Here is a 22,470-nt window from a genome sequence, read left to right as displayed (position 1 = left end):
ATAACGTGGTCCACCAGAGAACTGTATAATTTCTCCTCAAAAAGGAAACTAAAGATATTATGAGAGAAATTATGGAAGTTTGATTTTTAAGTCCAAAGGAAATAAGGATTTATATTAGACAAATGTGAAGACAAGTAATCATATTACTCAATATTCATTGAATCTGACTCTTGCAATTATGCATTAAAGTTAGTCTTATGTATAAAATTGAAAAGTTTTCTTAACTCCTATCATTCCCATGATTTTTTAGATCCATTCGTATCTATCCAAAGCATTTCAAATTATAAATGTATACAAATTCTTTTAATTTTATTAATGCATCGAAATAAATGCATATGTCATTAATAGTTTGATATAAATGCTAAATTTAGATGAGGTGGAAGCCAAATGAAAAAAAAAAATGTCATACAATGTGCCACTTGGCAAAATCTCATGCTCTTGCACATGAGATGTCTGCGCATATATATATATATATATACACACACATTAGCTTGTAACCTCGTACATATGCATAGATATATTTAAAAGATACATATTAAGATGCATAATATAATAACCTTACATATATAATTTAAATATTATTGATAGTCATTCTTATTTTTTTTTAACACTTTAAAAAGTCTTGTAAGAATGTTATTAGGTAGAAAATGTAAATTGTCCATTTTTTAATATTTTAATATTCATTAATTCTAGAGTCTTTGGTTTTTGTACATAATAACTCACTTGAATGGATATTTATGATATGGTCCCACATTTGATTCTAAAATTAAGAAATAAAACTCTCTCTAAAAATAAATAATTTTATACATAGTGTTAGATATATGATTATGTTTTTTTATGATTTATTTATATTGGACTCCTCATTTTTTATTTTAAATTAACTCATTTGACACAAAAATTAAAAAACTTCAGTTAGATGGAACACGTTAGGGGTGTCTACAGGTCGGGCTGGGTCAGGTTTGTGCCGAACCTAGACTCGACCCGAATTTTTCAGGTGGAGGAAAATATGACCCAAAACTGACCCGATTGATTTGGTCCAATTTTTTTGTTCGGGTCTCGTCAGTTTCGGGTTGTTTTGGGTTGGTCTTTGGTTTTATCGCTGGGGCTGATATTTGGCTAGATCCAACAAGATTTGGCTGAAATATGGTTGGATCCATCGAGATCTGGCCTAAATCTGGTCGGATCCCCAGATCTCAACAGATATATCGAGATTTGGCCTAGATTTTATCGGATAACGATGAGATCTCGTGGATCTGGACCAGATCTTGACGAGATCTCTCCAGATTTAGTCCAGAAGCTTAATAATTCGCTGGGAAGGTTCATCGGTTTCAATTCGAGTCAAGTTTCACAGGTTTTGAAATGGAAAACCGACAATCGACCCGTGGGATCAGGTTAGAGAGTTCAGAACTCGCATTCGACCGTCGGAGTTGTTGGATCAAGTAGCGACAGGTCGAATGAGGGTGGGTTTACAAGCTGTGTGAACACCCTGAGGACATGTGCGGTAAAATTAAACTCTAATTGAAATCCAATTTTTATACTGAATTAACTAACTTGGTTCAAAATTTTAAAAATTTTGATTAAATTAGACACTTGGCACAAAATTTTAATTGAAATCTAATTTTTATATTGAATTAACTCACTTGGCACAAAAATTTAAAAACTTAGATTAGATGAGACACGTGGTGTAAAATTAGACTTTAATTGAATTCCAATTTGAAATATAATTAGATTTTTTTTTATAGTTTTACTTATTATATATTGATAGATTATGCAAAATTTATTATTATTATTATTATCATTAGTCAAATTCAAATATAGAATTTTATCAAAATTTTTTTTTTCAAATATAGAAATTTCATAACTGTAGTCTGTGTGAAATGAAATGTTTGTCCTTAGAATCATATTTGCTAGGGTGTCTGCGGGGCCTCGAGCCTAACTCTTTTCTACATGCCTGTGATAGGCCCAAATTACTTCACTTTAGATTAGGCTTTATGACCCATATTTACTTACTTCAGATATTGGATTTCATGACCCACATTTCTTCACCTCACGAATTGGGCTTTACCATCAATAAATATCCCTATACACAAATTAGGCTCTTACATGTTTCAGAGTCATAACTTAATATAACTTTGGGCTTACGACTCATGGGATCTCATCTACCCGGATTGGGCCATTTGAGTAAAGACATAATGGTCCCTCTCTTTTTTTGAATGGGTTACCTTTTAAACAGGGAAAATACTCATGTTGGAAAATCAGACCACATATATAATAATACCATCAGATAAGACACATAATTTTACATGTTTCGGATTGGGTATATTTCCAACTTAGATTGGGATTTGAATCATGCTATTGTTGAGTGTTGGAGGATTTTTTAAATAATTGTTTCAAAAAAAAAACATTTAATTATTTATTTGTTTTACTCTAGTCTAATATGTGTGTGAACCTCGACCCTTGCCTCCCACCCTACAGAAACTTATATTTGTGAAGTGATCATTATGGTATAATAATATATATATATATATATATATATATTTATTTTAATGGAGATTATAGGTGAAAGGATCAATTTTGGCAATAAATGTGAAGTTGAATGTTTTACACAACTCACAAGTAGGGAGTATGCATGTGTCATGTTGGGTTGGATTTGACGTATTTTTCAACTCAATCTAACCTCCTCGGGTTGAGAAATCTCCAAAGTAGGACTAGGAGGGTTGGGTTGAGAACATTTTGTTAGGATTAATTAAAAAAAATTAGATTTCTTGTTCTATCTATTTAAGTTCGTTATTCAATAAATAATTACCATATACACAATTGAATAATATTCCAATTTTATTAAAACCAAGCTCCTAAATATCAAAATAAATCAAACTAACGAATTTAAACTAAGCCTCATAATCAAAAAAGTAAATCTAACTAGCAAATTCAAACCACATATAATTTTTAAAGTATTAAAGGCAAGAGTTGGGTCAACTGGTCAGGATAATTAAGTTTATTATTTTTCAACTTGACCTAACCCAACCTTTATTAAAACAAAACAAAAAAAGACTCATCAACTCATGAAAAGTCAACCCGAGAAATTGGGATTGGTGGATTGAATGCACATTCCTAATGATAAAAATATTTTTTTTAAGGATTAAATGACAATTAACCAAAATTTAAAGGGTATAATTTGTATTTTTATTTGTATTTGTATTTGTATTTTATTTATTAGTATTTATTTTTTTGGTCCGGTTTTGTGGGGAAGATGGGCTTTTGTCTTTATTTTTTAAAAATATCTAGTATTCTTATTTTGAAACTATTAAGTACCTTGTTTCTATTTTGAACCATAGAACTTGATTTTATGATTATCAAGTTCTAGATAAGTTTTAGCATCGCTAGAAGAGCACTCGTGGCTTTTCCTAATTTAAAAAATGTAGATGAAACTCGTTTTTACTGAAATCAAATTTAAGGAAAAAAATTTACTTAAAACTTGATAATTATAAAATTGAGTTACATTAAAACTTAATTTTTTAAAAATTGAGTTTCAAAATAGAAATACTTGCTTTATAATTTCTAAACAAAAACAATTGGCTGGACATTAAAAAAAAATAAGGGGAAATGCCGATCTCCCATCGGTTTCGTAGCCAAAAGCCCAAAAGAAATTTGGTTACGACTTACAAACCAAAAAGTGATTTGGCTTTCTTTTGTCTTCTTTGCCATTCCCGGGAGACCGAGAGAGAAAAAACTCAAAAACCGAAAGAAAACCAAAAGGAAGCAGAAAAAAGGAAAGAGAGAGAGAGAGAGAGCGCAATGGTTCTCCTCGTTAGCTACAGTACTCACGCCTGTTTCTCTTCTTTGTCTACTTCATCATCACCATCATCATCACCATATTCAGTCTTGCCTATCACTACAAATCCAGGTGAGATTGTCTCTACACGATGCTCCTCTTTGTTGTTTTCCTTTCTTTTTTTTCTTTTTTTCTTTTTTACCCCTTTAAACTAGTCCATCAAGAAATACAAAAAGACCAAGAGATACACTTTCACTCTATCTATATAACAACCCAAAACAAACTGAGCTCACATTTTGACATTTTACTGATTAAGGATTACTTGAGTTTCTGCAGAATTCAATAGCATACCCATTTGTTCTTTTTTGCAAGCTAGGGAATGTGAAAAAAGAACAAGAAAAAAAAAAAAAAGTCGTTCTTTTAGGCAACTAGTAATCTGTGATTGTTTTTATTTGTGAATGCCTTTTGTTTTAGCATATGGGTCTTAGTTATTATACTCAGTTGGGTCTTCCTTCAATATATATTGCCTCTATTTTTTCGGAGTTAACATCATCACACATTCGGGGTTTCTTCCAAACCCCTTTTCATTCTCAACTCTATGATTTATGTATTTTCTATTTTCACTACTACTTTTAGTGTTGCTATATGGGTTTTGTTTTAATTATTAATATCTTTTTTTTTTGCCAAAATACTTTATCTGTGTGTAAACTTTAGCCCATGAGTGATTTTAGTCCCTAATGAACTTAAAGTGATCAATTTTATTCATAACAAACTTAAAATGATCTCTTTTAGTCCATGTAGAGTGATAACATGTTAGTTTTTTGTTTGACCACGCTATTTAAGGGACTTAAAATTAAAGTGATCACTTTAAACTTCAGAGACTAAAATTACTCATGAGCTAAACTTTCTTGACTAACCGTCTATTTAAGCCTTTTTTCGCCCCTTATTGCCAAGTTCTGTTAAAGTTTATCTGCTTTATTTTTCATTTTGATTAACATTGTTCTGCTTTTAGTTTCTAGGCTTCTCATGAACCCCATTGATCAGCATGCTAAATCATTCGATGGAGCCTGCACTTATGCACCCATTATGACCAAGAAAAGAGCTGGAACCATTGCTAAGGTATCTTCTGAAATTCGTGATGGTGGTGAGTCCCAGTCAGAAAGTGATGGTGATGTGGATTTGCCAATTGAAAAACTTCCGTTGGATTCAAAACTGCAACAGAAGCTGGAGCACAAGATGAAACTGAAATTGTGGAAGAAGATAAGGCTTCGAAATAAAAAGCTCATGAGGAAAAGGAGGATGAGGAGGAGAGGCTGCTGGCCTCCTTCAAAGATGAAGAAGTTGACTAACATCTGACCCTTGCGTCAAAGTTAACTTGCAGGTTTAGTGCTGACATTTTTGTGCTCATATGATTTCCTTTTAATTTTAATATGTTTCAATTACTGTCATATGAATGTACTTGTTTTGTTCAAATCTCAATGACTGGATTATTCTTGTTTGGAAATTGAATATATGGTGGTAGCATTGTATATCCATTTCTATCCTGATAGATAAAATGTTCTCCCACATTGTAATGTCCCCATGGATGATGGTGTTCTTGGGTTCTGTTCCTTGTGTTACGTTACTTTTAGGAGGTTGAACTTTAGTTTAGTGATTAGCTAAATGGTAATTCTCCACAATTACTGACAGAAAGTAAAGCAAGCGCATGGTTGTGTTATTGACAGACAAAGAACATTAGGCCGTAGACAGATGCACTCACATGCAAGCATTTAGGAAAGCTATCTAGACTTAGTTCTTCTCCCATCTTCTCACAAATCTATGAAAAACATATACATCTAATCAGGTTATATATTTTTCTTTTCAAGATCTAGTAAGTTCTCCGTTCTCTATAGCGTATCCATGTTTAGCCATTGAGTACCAAAGTGAAGACTCATATGATAGAATAATGGACTAAAGAACAACCGTTCTTTTCACATTTTCTGGGGCAATGGTTATGCTTTGCTGATTTCAGCCTAAAACTTTGATGGTTTGGTTTTCAGACATCTGGAGGCTCCTCCAAATCCATATACTCAGGTCTACAAGGTCCTTGAGCCATAAACTGCAAGACCTAAAACATCCTTTTTATAAAACCTTATACTTCTTCAGCTTCATGGGCTTGGAGAAGGATATGTTTGGCAACTTTTCTGGTAAAAGTCCAATATCCTCTTGGTGTTGTGATTTGTGGCTAGCTCTCACAAAATCATAGATCTAATCCTCCAAGTATGAATGATAACACACTTGCCATTTGTGTATGGGGGGCTTAGGAGAACTAATTGTGTTTCTGGCTTGGAAGTTTTATGTATTCATGCAGCTTTCTTCTGCTTGGGCCTATATTTTGTCATTTTTATGGAACCTATATGATCATATGTATTGTAGTATATTATATTGACTGTTGTTCTTTGGTGAAACAGACTACTTAGTTGGAGATTTCCTCACCAGCTAACCCTTCCGACATTTTCTTCCCGTTTGCTCAATCACTTTAGTGCCTGTGAATATGTTGAATGAAGACCATTTGAACATGTTACTCCTATTAAGGAAGCCCATGGACTTAGTTACTGATTGATTTCGTTAGCCCTCCCTGACCGAGCCATTCCCTTCTAATTGCTTTCATTTGTCTAGGCAATTTGTTTATGGCCTAGTGGAGTTGTTATTTTGGGTTCTTTCTACTGGTACATATAGATATAGTATCATTCTTCTGTAATGACACACCTCTGGCAAAGTACTGTGTTTGTTGCTTCCTTCTTTCTAGTCGTGCTGGCTTTCTTTAGTTTATATTTTGCTGTTACTTTGTATATGCACTTTAGTTTAAATTTTGTTGTTAATTACTCTGTAAAANTTGAATGAAGACCATTTGAACATGTTACTCCTATTAAGGAAGCCCATGGACTTAGTTACTGATTGATTTCGTTAGCCCTCCCTGACCGAGCCATTCCCTTCTAATTGCTTTCATTTGTCTAGGCAATTTGTTTATGGCCTAGTGGAGTTGTTATTTGGGTTCTTTCTACTGGTACATATAGATATAGTATCATTCTTCTGTAATGACACACCTCTGGCAAAGTACTGTGTTTGTTGCTTCCTTCTTTCTAGTCGTGCTGGCTTTCTTTAGTTTATATTTTGCTGTTACTTTGTATATGCACTTTAGTTTAAATTTTGTTGTTAATTACTCTGTAAATGCTAGCATGCAGACTCCTGGCTCCTGCATTATGGGCATCTCTACTATTAATTAATAGAACTCTTGGGTAATTTTAAGTCCTCAATTTTGTCACTGAATATTCCTAAAACACCCATCATCAACAACTAATTTATAAACAAGTGAATTAAGTTTTGAGGCTAATGTAATAATTTACTTCATTCAAATATAAAATTTATTTTATTTTTTATTTTTTACTTTTTACTGTCTCCCTTACTTCCTCTATACTTTGAACATTCTCTTTTATTGTTGGTCCTCAACTTTTGTCTCATGTTTAAAATGGTTCCTAACCTTCCAAAGTAGATTATTACAAACAATAGAAAAAGAATTGATTGAAGTTAATTTATTATAGAGTTGGGGTAATTAAAGTTACTTTTATACACAAGGTCACGTCTTTTATAACGTGTCTTTCAACCCAACACTAAATCATTACAATTCACATGTACAAATGATGCACTTTAAATAGATCTAAGACCAATTACATTGATTTCCCTAAAAGGTAAGACACCAATTTAGGAAGAGAAACTCAAAAAGCTTCCTATTCCCTAAAATAATTTTTTGCTATAATGCCTCCCCATCTCTAGGGGGGAACATGGTTCATTCTCCCAATCTTTATTTATTATGTTAACTAAAATAAAGAAAAGTGGAAAAATAATAAATAAAAGGATAAATATTTTAATGAAATAGAGTATGGGTAAGAGAATATGAGGTGAGTGTTTTGTAAAGTGATTGGCGCTTTTTTTTTTTTTTTTTTTTTTTTTTTTTTTTTGCCTAAAGAAAAATGGTAGGTTGTTATCATAAAATAAAAAGGAAATTTTAGGTAAGCTAATGTGAATTTTCTAAATCCAAAAAACACAATGACTACCTTAAACCATTTGAAGCTTCTTTGTTTTGGTAGGAAGTGGCTTCTCTTTTCTTACATTTTTTGGGTTTTGATTTTGTGAAAAATGCAAATCAATGGAAAACAAGTACAATATTAGTGGAAAACGTTTTCCTTTTGAATAGCAAAAAACATTTTCCACTTTTGAAGAGTAGCAATGTGCTTCTGGAACATTAGATACTAAAAAAAACCACTACAAACTACTCTCACAAGTGTGATTACACTCTTTTTGATTTTTCTTTTCACGGGCCGACTATTAATTGTTATTATCAATTGTTGTCTAACTATTGATTTTTTCCAAAATTGAAAATTTTTAATTCAAATTAGTCACCTTTTTGCTTAATTTTTTTAGTGTATATTCCAAATTTGGGATTTGTTTTCTTATTTGTGAAAAAACCTAGAAAATACTTTCTTATTTGACATCTATTTACGTAAAAATAAGTTTGGTTTATAGAGTAATTTGAAATTATAAGAAACAATTTCGAAGTATATGAAATATGTTTTGACTTTTTCTATAAAATATTTTTAAATAGTAATTTTTGTGGGATAAATATTGGGCCTATATAACATTGGCCCAAACAGTGGAAACAAATTTAGCATCAACTAGCCAATTTTGATAATGAATATCGATCTTCGAACTGGTGGTCAAAACTTAATATGCTCCCAAGCCCAATACTGAGGTCACATCTGAGGATTGTCCGAGCTTCTGAGGTAGAATCCCAGAGAAGGTAAACTTCTTTGAGGTAACTTTCTAAAACTTCCTAATGATTTCACAACAATCTCCGCATTAATGAAGGTCACCTGCCTGGCACCACTGCATTTAATGTAGAAGAACAAGCTTGAATAGTAAAAAGAAGCCTTGGAAGTCACTATTCATTATGAATAACCATAAGACCAAAAGTTATATAGTTGAACTCTTGAATAGTAAGAAGAAATCCTAGAAGACTCTGTTCATGATGAATAACCAAAAAAAGAGAGCATGATAAGAACAAATTTATCCAGGTAGACAAAGACAAAATACGAAAAAGAGGGAGATGGCTCATATAAAAGAGAAGAAAGAAGAAAGAAAGAAATAACACACAATATACAAAAAGAGAGAGATAGAGAGTGTAAATGTTCTTGAGAATTATTCTTGTAACACAATACACAAAATTAAAGAAAGAAATGTTCATCTCCATGCATTGGATGAACTAAGTGATTTACGTATTCTTGTTCAAATTTCCCATTGTGGATCAATATTAATCCATAACATAAATTAGTTGTAATATTTATCTTACTTAGTATCCTAAATTACTGAGCTGAGTTTATGCTCGTATTACAACTTTTTATTTGAAATTGAGGTAGGAATTTGAACTCAAGATTTCTCCATTATAAGAGTAATGCTAGATATACAAAATTTTTTACAAATTACTTATGTAATGAGTGATTATTCGTAAATGAAAAAGTAATAATGATAGGTTTAGATAAAAATTAATAAAATGTTAGCAACGTCAACATTTTATAAAAATATTATAAAATAATATGTGGCTATAAGCCTATAACATTACTCCCATTATAAATATAAACATTTTTATTCAAAATATTTTTGGAGAATTTAAGTTGAGCGACATCACATTTTAACATTTGAGTAAAAATTGGGGGATTAAAGTGATGGGATGGGTAGTAAAATTAAAAATTCTTCGTTATGGTTACCTTATCGAGTGGAGAGTGGACTATAGACTGACGACAAATACACGGACACAGGAGGAGGAGGAGGAGCTTTTTAAGGCTTATCCACTTTCTACACATTCATATCCAAACCACCAAATTTCAAAGAGAGCCAGCGTTATGGCTCTCCTTCTCTGCTCCAATCCTCTCACCTCTCACCCTTCTTCTTCATCTTCTTCTTCATTGTCTTGTTCATCATCATCACCAGGTAAGCCTCTCTCTCTCTCTCTCATTTGTTATTCCTCTTTACGTTTTTAATTGTTGCTGATACAATTTTTATGCATATATCCCAAAGTCAATGAATCCGAATTGAGCAACGTCATTGTTGTTTTATAATTTATTCTCTTGTAGCAACCTTGCCTTACTTCGTATTCAATCACATACTCGGTTGGGTTTTTCTTCAAACACGTAAAGATCACTTTAATCTGCACCTGTATTTACTAGCTTCAGTAGCTTCTAAAGGTTACAATGCCATTTCATATATTGCAACAAATCATTTTGTTATCTGGGTTTTGTATAAAAATAACTCAATTTTCCTTCTTTTGGTTGTATTTCAAGCTTTAAACTTTTTCATATCCAAATTTTATGCTATTGGCTTTCAGTCTCCAGGTTGCATATGAAACCCATTGATCTGCACCCAAAATCTTTCAAAGGGATTCACATTCACACACCCTTTATCATCAAGAAGACGGGTTCGCTAATTGTGAAAGCTTCTTCTGACATTGATGGAACCGGTGCTGAGCCTTCTTCGGATATCAAGGAAGAGGCTGAGAGCAAGGAGGAGGTTGTGCCAGTTAACAAACTGCCCTTGGAATCAAAGCTTCAGGAGAGGATGGAACAGAAGGAGAGGATGAAATTGGCAAAAAAGATTAGGCTTCGGAGAAAGAGGCTTGTTAGAAAGAGGAGATTGAGGAAGAAGGGCCGATGGCCGCCCTCAAAGATGAAGAAGTTAAAGAATGTATGACCTTTGCCTCAAATTGTATTGCAGGTTTTGTGCTGACCCTTTTGCTTCTTTATGTGTCATTTCAATTTGTTCTTGCCAGCTTAGACAATATCTGTGCATCAGTGTATCTTGTTACTTTCAAATTAAAGACTTCAGTGGTAGATATACATTTCCAATTTGTAGATTGTTTAAAGTCACCTCTTTTTTGACTGATTAGATAGCCCTCTTATCTTGAGATTATTTCCATTCTATTAGTGTACTACAATTTTGTATCCTGGTTATAGTTAGTCGGTTATTATGTGATTGTGAGGTAAAACTAAAAAGTGTCCAAGAGTTAAGAAAGATAGGTACTTCATTTATAAGCAACTAACTCAGTGGCGTTGTTTCCATAAACCATGGATTGTAAATGAAATGAATGCATCATCATACTATTTAGATATGACAGTCTTGAGGTTGTTAGGTTACATCTTAAACTTGGAAAATTTACAACAGCTGCAATGTCCCTTAATTGTTGCTAAGCTGCAGAAATTATTACTCGTTAATCATCTTCCTGAAGTCCTTCACTTGAGGATTTCAGGTTTAAGTGTCCTTTGAAATTTGAATCCCTTAAAGGGTCAACTGTGGCAGCAAATAGAGGGAGAAACTGATGGCAACCAAGAAAATCAAGCAATCCTTTTGGACTCTCCAGGTATATAAAATTTGGGTTAGTGGGAACTCTGGCTATGTATACTTCTGTGACACTCCTGCAGCAGCCAGCAGCCATAAGAACTAAATTTTGGATTTAAGGAGACTCCTTGGAAGTAGCTGCATGGCTTTGTGTAAATTTGTTGTTTACTTCACTACCAGAGTAGGAAAGGCAAGCCTTGAGCAAGATTTAACACAATAGACCACATAATACATTGCATTTTAGTGGTCTCATATATTTTTGGCATTTGCATTAGAAACATGAATTTGTCTAAAATTTGTGATTTAAATTGTGCTCACCAACACAACCCCCCCGCCCACCTCCCCCTCCCCCCCCACATCTCTCCTATTCACAAGAAGAGAACAAGAAAGCTTTCTTGAAATCCCTTTTCATATGGTTCAAAGTTAGATCACTCTAAGTGAAATAGGAGCAAAGCTCGAGCAAAAGGTTTAAGTAGAATAATGAATCTTCCACTCTAAGGTTTCATGCTTCGTAAATGGTATATACTTATCAAAATGTTAAAGTTCTCAAAGGTCCAGTAATCTATGTCTTTAATGGAGTAGCAAAAAGCAAGTTTCCCAGGAACTGCACTTAAAATATGCAGACAAAGACCGAAAAGCAGTGACATATATAGTGTTTTCTTAGTTTAGACTTTAGATGATGTTTCTCCTAGATTTCTTGGGTCTATGCTAATACCATGACTACTTTCAGTGCCATGCATGCACGGCTGTACAACAGCCTCCAAGGTTTAACCAGATTATTTGTGGATCTGATCTTTATTAAGAAATGAAAATGTTAAGGCCTGTTTGAATCTGTAATTTGAGAACAGTTTTATTCACTCGAGTGTCACATAGCAGAACTGTGGAACAATATATTTGGGAACTTGTCTCTAGTTCTTCTTCAGTCTTCTGTCCTGTCCTCTGTTCATGACAAATGAGACTACAAAAAATGCTTGTTTCTAAAACTTTTTTTTTTTTTTTTGGGAAAATGTAAGTTGCTGGAATATTTTTCCTAACAACGAAAGCATAGTTTTTTTTTTTTACCCAAAATTTCAAAATGAAGAATTTTTATTAGTGATAAATTTTTAAATCTTCCAAAAGTTTAAGTATGGTTCAAATTCAGAACCTCTTGCCCTGATACCAAAATAAATGACTAACTGTCCTAAAAGGTTGAGCACTAAAGAAATAGTGAATTTAATCATTTGACCAATATTCTAACAATTAGCCAATTAGGTATCAAGAAACATTGGATCTACCTTGATTAACATTCTACAACCACTGAGTAAGAAGCACATACATGGACATAGGCATGACAATTTTTTGAAAAATTAGGACAGGATACTGCTGGGATAAGCATATTAATTAATTCTTAAATATATCTTTATTTATATTTTAAAATATCGTTAACATTTATTTTTTCATATAATGTTAAAAATATATTAGGTTTTTTTTAGATGAAATACATTGTATTTTAATTAAAGGAAATTAGCCATGATCAGCCAAGAGTAATCATGAAGAGTAATAATAAATAATAAAGTAAACTTATAACTAATAAATGATATTTATAAATTAGAATACAAACCAATGGTAAGATTTAAAAATGTAAATAAAAGATAACTAGATAAGTGTTCAAGACTGAGACTAAAAAGATTTTTTTTTTTTTTTTTTAAATGTCCCTCTTGTGTCCCAAAACTTTTACAAAAAAAAGAAAAGAAAAGAAAAGAAATCTTCTAGGACACGTGTGTTGAAGTGCCTCGGAAGTGTCCGACACGGTATGACACCCAAATGAATTGTCTATGCTTCTTAAGTAGGAAGTAGTAGTGGTCCTAGAGGATTGACCTAAGTTGAATTTGTAAAATAGAATATCCTAAATTTATGCAAAGCTGATTGGGATTGCAGATTTGCATTCAATCATGACCGGTTCACATTCAGCATCATGTGACGTACTTTACATTCAGATTCAGTGCAAAGCGCTCAATCCTGGGCATGGCGTGTACTTTACATCTCACAAAATCAGAATCCTCTTCCAATCCCTTTGCATAATGGAGGCACAGCATTCGAGTTGCATGAAAAATATGCACTTCCATTTTTCTTGACAGACATGCCTACTAAGGAAATCTGTCGTTCTGTAATGGCCTTCAAATTGCAATGACAGCAACGACTTCGGTAAAATAGTGAAGCCTGCCATTTCCTTGTTATACAAGGTTTTCTATAGGTATCTGATGCCACCCTGCATGTTACGCATTGCTACGTTTGGGGTTTGTTTTGTAGAACCTGATTTACTAGTAACCAAGTTCTTTCGGTTGCTTTTTCCACATTCCCAGTCTTAACCCAAGAGATAAGATCTCTTTCTTTTAATTCTTTCACATCAGTCTAAATCACCATGCTGATTTTGCCAATTCATGATAAAAGCAAAAGTTAAACTTGTCATCACACAAATATAAATATTCCTACAAAACATAATCCAACATTTTCCCTACTTCGCCCTCTGGCTCTTTGGTTCCTCCCACGGGCTTGAGGAGTGGAGGGCTCGTTTGTCAACTGAAACTTGTTCAGTGGCTGCAAAAGAGCAGAAATTTCAATTGATTTCCATATTTGCAAATCAAATGACAAGGAAAGACCCCATCTCCAACTTTTTGTCCTAACTTACCACATCTACAAAGTATACAGTCAATGTAAACTAGAGTTGAAAACGCAATCTATTTACAAATTAAGGGTTTAGGAACTGGAACCATGTAAGAAAATTTCACTCTTCCCGTTTTCTTTTTTACTTTTGTTTTTTTTTTTTTTTTTTTTTTTTTTTTTTTTGCCCTTCTCTGTTCTCTACATCAGTAGTCAGCAGGTCAGTGAAATGACCATCAGGATCCTGCACTCTCAAATCCTTCGCATTCAATAAATATATAGCCTCGCTGTCTTGTGATTTGGACACAAGAAAAATGGTCAAACCAATGTATCACCCCGGAGGATATTATATTTGCAGAGAGGGCAGGTCGCATTTATTCGAAGCCATCTGCTGATGCATCCACAATGGAAATGGTGATTGCAGGGAAGGGTATACAGCTCTACTCCATCTACATACTGTGAAAGGCAGATGCAGCACTCCTACAAAAAAGACAGGACATAAATTAGGATTCATGTGTCTCTGATTCTGAAAATTTTGCAGTTGCAATAGCAATAGCACTTGAAAGAAAAAAAAGATAGCTTCCACTCCATGATATTAGCACTGTATGCACAATCACACAATTCGTAGCAATGTAGCACCACCAATGAATCAAGTGCTATCATAAAAGTTTGATGCTTATCAACCAATAACATAGCTTCCACTCCAAGCTATAAGCCTTCTATGCAGAGTCACATAATGAGTAGCACCACCAATGAATCAAGTGCAATTATATAAGTTTGATAAATATCAACCAATACCATATGGAAAAATGTAAATTTTAAGGAAATATTACAAGTTGTTAGTTTATCTACAGCAATGAGATCCATGACGACCGGATTTATTAGGATAAGTGCATTATGGATAACCACTTTTTGAGTAATTAATATTTATTAGGGGGGATGGGGGAAGAGCAATGATGGACTTCAGCTATGTCACACCATGTGAAAACAATATTGGTAACTGATACATAAGTATCACAAGGGAGCAAGTATAACTGGTCCATCACTGCATGGGACTTCTCAAAAAAAAAATAAAAATGTCACCAAAAATTGATCAAATAGTAGTAACTAAGAAGTAATCTTATCATTGATAGTTTATAAAGCCTTTGCACATCTACATATATTTTTAATCCTCACATGGATCAATTTTGTTTGGCATGACAACCACCACTTGAAAAGACCTCAATTAGAATTTTTAATCAAGGTCTGCTTAATCAAACATTGTACAAAAATCCTGTATGTGACTAATATGTCAGCCAAAAGATTTTTTTTTTGATAAGTAATAAGATATATTGATATCAGCCAAAAGAAAATTAAGAGAGAGAGAGAGAGAGAGAGAGAGAGAGAGAGAGAGAGAGAGAGAGTTGTAGTTTTCCTATTTCTCAAATGCACATAACATGAGAATAACCAAGTAATAGTTCAAAAAACTTCCTAAGTTGCACCAGGGAATGGATCAAACATTTCATGCACATTTCCTTGGCCGAAAAATAAGACAAAAACTTATAAGCATATTTTAAATAATTGCATTGTTCCACTAGCATCATAACAGTTATTTTTAAAACCCATCATAAATTCCATAGCATAAAAGGCCTACTAAAGTTTGTAGCATGACTTTAGAGGTTGAATTTGTTTTGTAATCAAAACAAAAATATTGATAACTTGACCATTGAAATTTCTCACCACAATAAAGATTTATGGATCAATGAAAATTGTGGAATTCTAGGAAAAATTAGTAAAATGACAGTTCCAAATTGTATTAATCAAAGAAACAATAGCTCTAGTCAAAGCCAAATATCACAATATTCTATTAATATCAACATTTACGTCACAGTAAATTTGTATGCTAGCAAGGCAGATGGGTTCAAAGATTATTATGGCGTAGAAGATGCAAAGAACCATGTTGAAAAAACAAAAAAAGGGGAAAGACTATGAAAAATGATGAGGAGTAAAAAAGATGCTTCCATGCAGAATGAAGCAATGAATTTGAGCAACCGAATAAATCTGATATGATTAAATTAAAACTAAATTAAAAAAGAAAAAGAAAAAAAGATGAGGAATTGGTGCTCACAGAATCCTCTGGATGAAGAGAAAGTTCATTGACAGAATTACTGTTTCCTGACTCCATTGCTCCAACAACTTTCATTCCATCATTGTCGAAGATCCCCATTGGATTGGCCTGTCGAAATCTATACTTGGGAAGAGAGCCAATATCATCTTCAGATGCACCTTTTCTTATTGTCATAGCATAGGCAAATGCAACAAGTGGAATGCAGCAGCAGAGAGCAAAGAAAATGACAAATGCCATTCCAATGCAAAAGATGATAAAGAACAAATCAAAGGCTAGAAAAACAACAGTTAACCTGCACATAATTTACAGGGAATATCACTGAGGGTTCCATATGTTCGTTGAACATGAAAACAAATAATAATATATCATGGCTGAGTTTTTAAATATTGGTATTACTTCTCTTTTGGCTGCTTCCAATTGATAACTAGAAACTATATAAGTGTTGACTTGAGCCCTGATCTGGGCTCAAATCCTATGTAGATCAAATACTTTGCACAGGCCATGAATTCTGATATAAGCTGAACCAAAAATAAAACTAGTCCAAAGATGAACTGCTTTTGTTTTATATCTAGTTTGTCTAAATGTAGGTTACAATTAGTTACTACCAGATTTTTTTTAAGTTACTACCAGATTTGGTGGTAATATATATGAAATTACCAGATTTAAAACTAGTTTGTTACTTTGTCATCAAAATATGCATGTGAAAACACCAAAAATTTATAACTTCATTTCAGAGGTAATGTGTATTTGAACAAAACCAAATTTATAAGTAAAAAACTAGCTTTTTATAGGAATATATCTGGTCCATTGTTGAACAATTTTCTGACATTTTTTTTTATCAAATTGAAAATAATTAAGACTGATTATATTGTTCTTAGTTGGCCAGGTTCTATGACTACCAAGCACCCCCTTATTGTCAAAAGGCCATAGAATGATAAACAGTTGAACTTGGTGAATAACAAGATATCACCTCACACAACAAAAGCAAAATACTTCACAACACTTGGAAGAGAGGGGGGGGGGGGGGGAGCGATTTAACAGTATGAAAACATCAATAAATCATACAATTTAAAGATCTTCCTTTGAGTATTCCCAAGCTGTTAGGATACTAGCTGTATCTGTATGTACTGAAGCTACCATGTGTTGTATTGTATGCTAGTATTGTTAGTACAGTAATACAGTTAGTTACAGTAATGCAGTTAGTTAGTTTTTGGGTGGGAATTGGTTAAGCAGAGATTGCATTGTATATAAGCTGCTAAGATGATCGATAAGAGGTATCCACAGAATTAACCCAAGTTAGTGCTTATCTTCTTCTTCTTCTTCTTTCTTTGCTTAGGAGGTTGGTTACTCTCAAAGTAACTGTGATCTTCTTCCTTAATTCCCATTTCTTCCTTCTCCAATTTCTAAACTACCAAGAACTTAACACAAGCTCGGCTCTTAATTTATATAATTTTAAGGAGAAGAGAGAAAAAGAAGAAAACAAGAAAAATTTATTGTATTGGAAGAAGATCCTCTATATAAACATGACGTTCCAGTGTGCATAAGTGCTTCCTTCTCACCCCCCCCCCCTTCTCTCTTTCTGATATATAGAAACATAAAGCAGTTAACTAGAGTTCCCACAAAAAGTACAAAATAGGCACAAAATCCACCAGAAAAAAATAATTTTACCTAATTTTTATGTTGATGCACCTAATGAATAAGTTTCAACATAGATTTAAACTTCATCTTTATTCATATTGAGATAAAATCATTCAAACGCTTGTTTTTTTATTTCCTCTTATTCATTCTCATGATGTACGTAAGTACGTTATGTAAAAAACCATTAGAGATGTCCATTTAGAATTAGTTGAAATTCTTAAGCCATGTCTCTTACCAATAGAGGCGAGGAGAATCCTGCAAAAGTGCTTGGCCACCCACAACAATCCAATAGAATCCAAATACCCACCAGATGGATGATATCATTGTATTTATTGACTCCAAGTTTTTCACAATTCTGAAAAACAAAATAAAAACAATAACAAGTGTTACATGAAACATTCTTCAATTGTTAAGAGTTTAGGATTTTGCATACTACTAATTGTTTTCAATCTCTCCCATCTTATTAGAAAGAGGGGAGAAAAAGTTTATTTTTCGGTTCACTACAATGCAGATGTTTGTGCCATTAGTCTCTGATTAACTTGAAACGAATGGACATTATTAATTGCAAGCACACATAATGGGATTTACTGTTTTGCTGACAACTAGATATGCTGAAAACAGATCCCCCACATCCATTAGGCAGATTAGCTAAATTATGAGAGCTAGATGTATAGATATGAAATGGAACACCACACACACATTAAAGAGCAAACCCACTAACGAATTGAAGGCACAACATGACACATGACGATAAAAGAATCTTCTTGCTACTTGGATTCTGTCTTTTCTAAATGTCACCTTAGTTGTCAACATACAAAGTATGAACTCTTAAGCACAAAGTTGGACAAGGGAAAGGATCAATATTTAAGGAAAGAGATAAAAAAAGAACAAAGTACGAGTTTCCCCCATTTACCCTCTTGCACTTGCTCTTATGCTATCAATTTACATCAAAATGATATGTGATATGTCTTGGTACAAACTACAAAGTCCATATCTTCATCCCACCCCCTCCAAACACAAAAACACAGAGGGAGAATTACTTTCGTTGCTAACCTGTTTCTCTTAAAATTGTATCTTTGAGAAAAATTACATATGGAAGATCACTAGTGCTCCAACAATGAAAGGAGCTGACTAATGATGAAAGCTAATAAGTACAGTATCATAAACACAACAAAGTATAACGAGACTCTATCCACCACCTCAAGCAAAAGGTAAACTCACATGCAGTAGCCTTCAAAGATGACAAAATTGCTGGTTTCATTGCACCTTTGCCCACACAATGTAACATATCGAAAACAAAATAAATGCATGCAAGCTTTAATCATATACATCGTATGGAGGCAACCTTTTTACCTTTTTTTTTTGCCCATTTTATTTAACTTCCTAGATTATTATACATATAGAGTAAAAAAAAAAAAACCCTAGATTATTGTCCTCCAAATTTGACATTAATTGTCACATTTTTTAATTCTCAGAACCAAAATATGAATGTGGTCCATTGTTTCTACTACTATCCTACCCATCAGATAAGCTTAAACCCAGTCTCCCCAACATTCTGTACCCAACATAACCTTATGCTGTAATTTGAGACATGCTCTTTATTACTACTAATTTATACTAATCAAAATCTCAGCACAGAGAGAGAGAGAGAGAGAGAGAGAGAGAGAGAGAGACCCAATTATACTATGAAAATTGGAAAATTAATATTACTCAAAAACGTGTTGACTGTAGAGACAGAAAATTGCAAAGCAATACCCAAAAAAAAAAAAAAAACTCTCTTTCTTCTTGTTTATCAAAAAACAAAACAAAAATTTCAATGTAACTAAAAACAGCAATACTACGCACACACCCAATTTCATAATTAACTAAAAATGAAAAAGGGACGCTTAAAACTTATTAATATCAATTAAATAAAAAATTAACTACCCAAATTAACATTATTTTCAAGAATAAAAAAACAAAATATAATTTTGCAAAAAAAAAAAGACTAACAATACTACATTTTTTTGATAAGCGTCACATTTAATACCACACCAACTACCAACATAAAACCTCAATTGTTGCTGAGAAATAAATTTTATTTTTTAAAATAAAAAGAAAAATAAAATAGGAGAGAGAGTGAGAAGCTAGAGTGACCTGTTGTGAGAGAAAGTGTAGGAAGAATTGCGAAAGAGAAAGTGAAGGTAGACGAAGGCGACATGGAAGAGGCATTGGAGAGAGTAACCGAAGAGCCAAAGCCTGAGAGGTGTGGAAGGTCTCTCTTTGAAACTAGACAGTAGAACCACCAGAGCCACCACCACGAACCCCATGTTCCACACCAGGTCCACCACCATTATCGCCTTCCAGTAGTACCAGTAGCAACAGTAACCGCCGTTATCGTTATAGTAAATGTAATCGTGCCCCGACTCCTCATCCTCCGATCGGGGTTGCTGCTGCTGCTTCCCTCTTCTCTTTCTCTCTTTCTGATATATAGAAACATAAAGCAGTTAACTAGCGTTCCCACAAGAAGTACAAAATAGGCACAAAATCCACCAGAAGAAAAATAATTTTACCAAATTTTATGTTGATGCACCTAATGAATAAGTTTCAACATAGATTTAAACTTCATCTTTATTCATATTGAGATAAAATCATTCAAGCACTTGTTTTTTATTTCCTCTTATTCATTCTCATGATGTACGTAAGTACGTTTATGTAAAAAACCATTAGAGATGTCCATTTAGAATTAGTTGAAATTCTTAAGCCATGTCTCTTACCAATAGAGGCGAGGAGAATCCTGCAAAAGTGCTTGGCCACCCACAACAATCCAATAGAATCCAAATACCCACCAGATGGATGATATCATTGTATTTATTGACTCCAAGTTTTTCACAATTCTGAAAAACAAAATAAAAACAATAACAAGTGTTACATGAAACATTCTTCAATTGTTAAGAGTTTAGGATTTTGCATACTAGTAATTGTTTTCAATCTCTCCCATCTTATTAGAAAGAGGGGAGAAAAAGTTTATTTTTCGGTTCACTGCAATGCAGATGTTTGTGCCTTTAGTCTCTGATTAACTTGAAATGAATGGACATTATTAATTGCAAGCACACATAATGGGATTTACTGTTTTGCTGACAACTAGATATGCTGAAAACAGATCCCCCACATTTATTATGCAGATTAGCTAAATTATGAGAGCTAGATGTATAGATATGAAATGGAACACCACACACACATTAAAGAGCAAACCCACTAACGAATTGAAGGCACAACATGACACATGACGATAAAAGAATCTTCTCGCTACTTGGATTCTGTCTTTTCTAAATGTCACCTTAGTTGTCAACATACAAAGTATGAACTCTTAAGCACAAAGTTGGACAAGGGAAAGGATCAATATTTAAGGAAAGAGATAAAAAAAGAACAACGTACGAGTTTCCCCCATTTACCCTCTTGCACTTGCTCTTATGCTATCAATTTACATCAAAATGATATTTGATATGTCTTGGTACAATCTACAAAGTCCATATCTTCATCCCACCCCCTCCAAACACAAAAACACAGAGGGAGAACATAGTGCACGGATCAGGACAATCAAGTTTAAAGAAAAGCTCAAGCAATGAGAATTACTTTCGTTGCTAACCTGTTTCTCTTAAAATTGTATCTTTGAGAAAAATTACATATGGAAGATCACCAGTGCTCCAACAATGAAAGGAGCTGACTAATGATGAAAGCTAATAAGTACAGTATCATAAACACAACAAAGTATAATGAGACTCTATCCACCACCTCAAGCAAAAGGTAAACTCACATGCAGTAGCCTTCAAAGATGACAAAATTGCTGGTTTCATTGCACCTTTGCCCACACAATGTAACATATCGAAAACAAAATAAATGCATGCAAGCTTTAATCATATACATCGTATGGAGGCAACCTTTTTACCTTTTTTTTTTGCCCATTTTATTTAACTTCCTAGATTATTATACATATAGAGTAAAAAAAAAAAAACCTTTAAAATTCAAGTTAAAGATACCAATTTCGATTCAACGATGAATTGTCCTATTCTAAAGTTGTTGACTATTTTTAATGATAAGTAATGTCTTCCTCCTAATCTTGACTCCCTTTTCATTTCATTCATACTTAATATAAAATAAAGTTTCACATATAAGAAAAAAAGAGTTCCTCAAATCTTTTCGTATATTGGCACCTCTTATCCTTATTGTGACAATGAAATTTGGTTAATGATTGATATTATATTTTCCTAGGACAACTCCCAACAAAAATTAATATTTAGTTTCATAAGAGGAGAATAATTGAAGAGTTTTAGATAGTAACAACTAGACAGAAAAAGAGAGATTGGTAGGAATTAGGTGTGTATCTGGTGAAGGAGTTGCTTGGGGTAGGAAATATTGGGTGGTAGTGCCATCAACATGTTGGAATGACTAAAACGATACATCGTTCACTATGCATTTTTCAGGAGAAGCAGTTTTTCTTAGAGAGTTTTGTGCAAGATACCCATTTTGTCAAATTAGTAGTTAGTGAATAAATTTATGCACGTGGATTTAAGTTAGTTCAACAAGTCTTCTGTCGTTGAATAAAGGGATTTGAGATTCAAATTCTGCCAATACCAGAAGTCAATTAGGTTCTTAGCTTGATAATAAGAGCAATCATGATAAATGTATGCCATAAATTGAAATTTATATATATTTATATATATAAAATAATTTTATACACATATAATTGTGTATAAATAACATTAATTCTTTTTGTAGCGAGGAAACAGTTGGCTGTCGTTAAGTACTGTGAGATGTTGACCATGAATGAATCATAATTTATAATATCATATAATTGGTATGGACAGCAAGTCAGTAGCTGTGGCAAGTAACAAATTAAACACCCCCC

The 22,470-nt window shown here is 33.2% G+C and overlaps 3 protein-coding genes across 3 annotated transcripts; 2 read left to right on the top strand and 1 right to left on the bottom strand.

The window, feature by feature from the left end:
* The first annotated feature begins 3,677 nt into the window (after positions 1-3,677).
* LOC112020929 (large ribosomal subunit protein cL37 alpha) lies at positions 3,678-6,583 on the top strand. Its single transcript, XM_024053500.2, has 3 exons — positions 3,678-3,904; positions 4,785-5,153; positions 6,223-6,583. The coding sequence occupies exons 1-2, from the start codon at positions 3,796-3,798 to the stop codon at positions 5,126-5,128; spliced, it is 453 nt and encodes a 150-aa protein (XP_023909268.2). The 5' UTR covers positions 3,678-3,795; the 3' UTR covers positions 5,129-5,153; positions 6,223-6,583.
* Positions 6,584-9,512: 2,929 nt separating this feature from the next.
* Positions 9,513-10,747, top strand: LOC112006080 (large ribosomal subunit protein cL37). Its single transcript, XM_024038378.2, has 2 exons — positions 9,513-9,796; positions 10,191-10,747. Exons 1-2 carry the CDS (start codon positions 9,532-9,534, stop codon positions 10,550-10,552), a joined length of 627 nt encoding a protein of 208 aa, XP_023894146.2. The 5' UTR covers positions 9,513-9,531; the 3' UTR covers positions 10,553-10,747.
* A 2,874-nt stretch (positions 10,748-13,621) lies between these two features.
* On the bottom strand, positions 13,622-20,010 carry LOC112020897 (E3 ubiquitin-protein ligase At1g12760; the record flags this gene model as incomplete). The annotated part of the gene is given in 4 exon segments (XM_065764701.1): positions 13,622-14,317; positions 15,945-16,236; positions 17,818-17,937; positions 19,719-20,010. Coding segments are annotated over 4 exon segments (771 nt in total). The 3' UTR covers positions 13,622-14,155.
* Positions 20,011-22,470: the final 2,460 nt, after the last annotated feature.

Source organism: Quercus suber, unplaced genomic scaffold, assembly GCF_002906115.3.
Source record: "Quercus suber isolate HL8 unplaced genomic scaffold, Cork oak 2.0 scaffold_579, whole genome shotgun sequence".
NCBI lineage: Eukaryota > Viridiplantae > Streptophyta > Magnoliopsida > Fagales > Fagaceae > Quercus > Quercus suber.
This window is presented reverse-complemented; position numbering and strand designations above follow the sequence as displayed.

What these genes read in the sequence shown, in the direction of transcription:
- LOC112020929 (XM_024053500.2), top strand. Translation starts at nt 3,796, where the DNA reads ATGGTTCTCCTCGTTAGCTACAGTACTCACGCCTGTTTCTCTTCTTTG. An exon ending in GCCTATCACTACAAATCCAG is followed by an intron (nt 3,905 to 4,784) that starts GTGAGATTGTCT and finishes TTCTGCTTTTAG; the next exon opens with TTTCTAGGCTTCTCATGAAC.
- LOC112006080 (XM_024038378.2), top strand. Translation starts at nt 9,532, where the DNA reads ATGGGATGGGTAGTAAAATTAAAAATTCTTCGTTATGGTTACCTTATC. An exon ending in TTGTTCATCATCATCACCAG is followed by an intron (nt 9,797 to 10,190) that starts GTAAGCCTCTCT and finishes ATTGGCTTTCAG; the next exon opens with TCTCCAGGTTGCATATGAAA.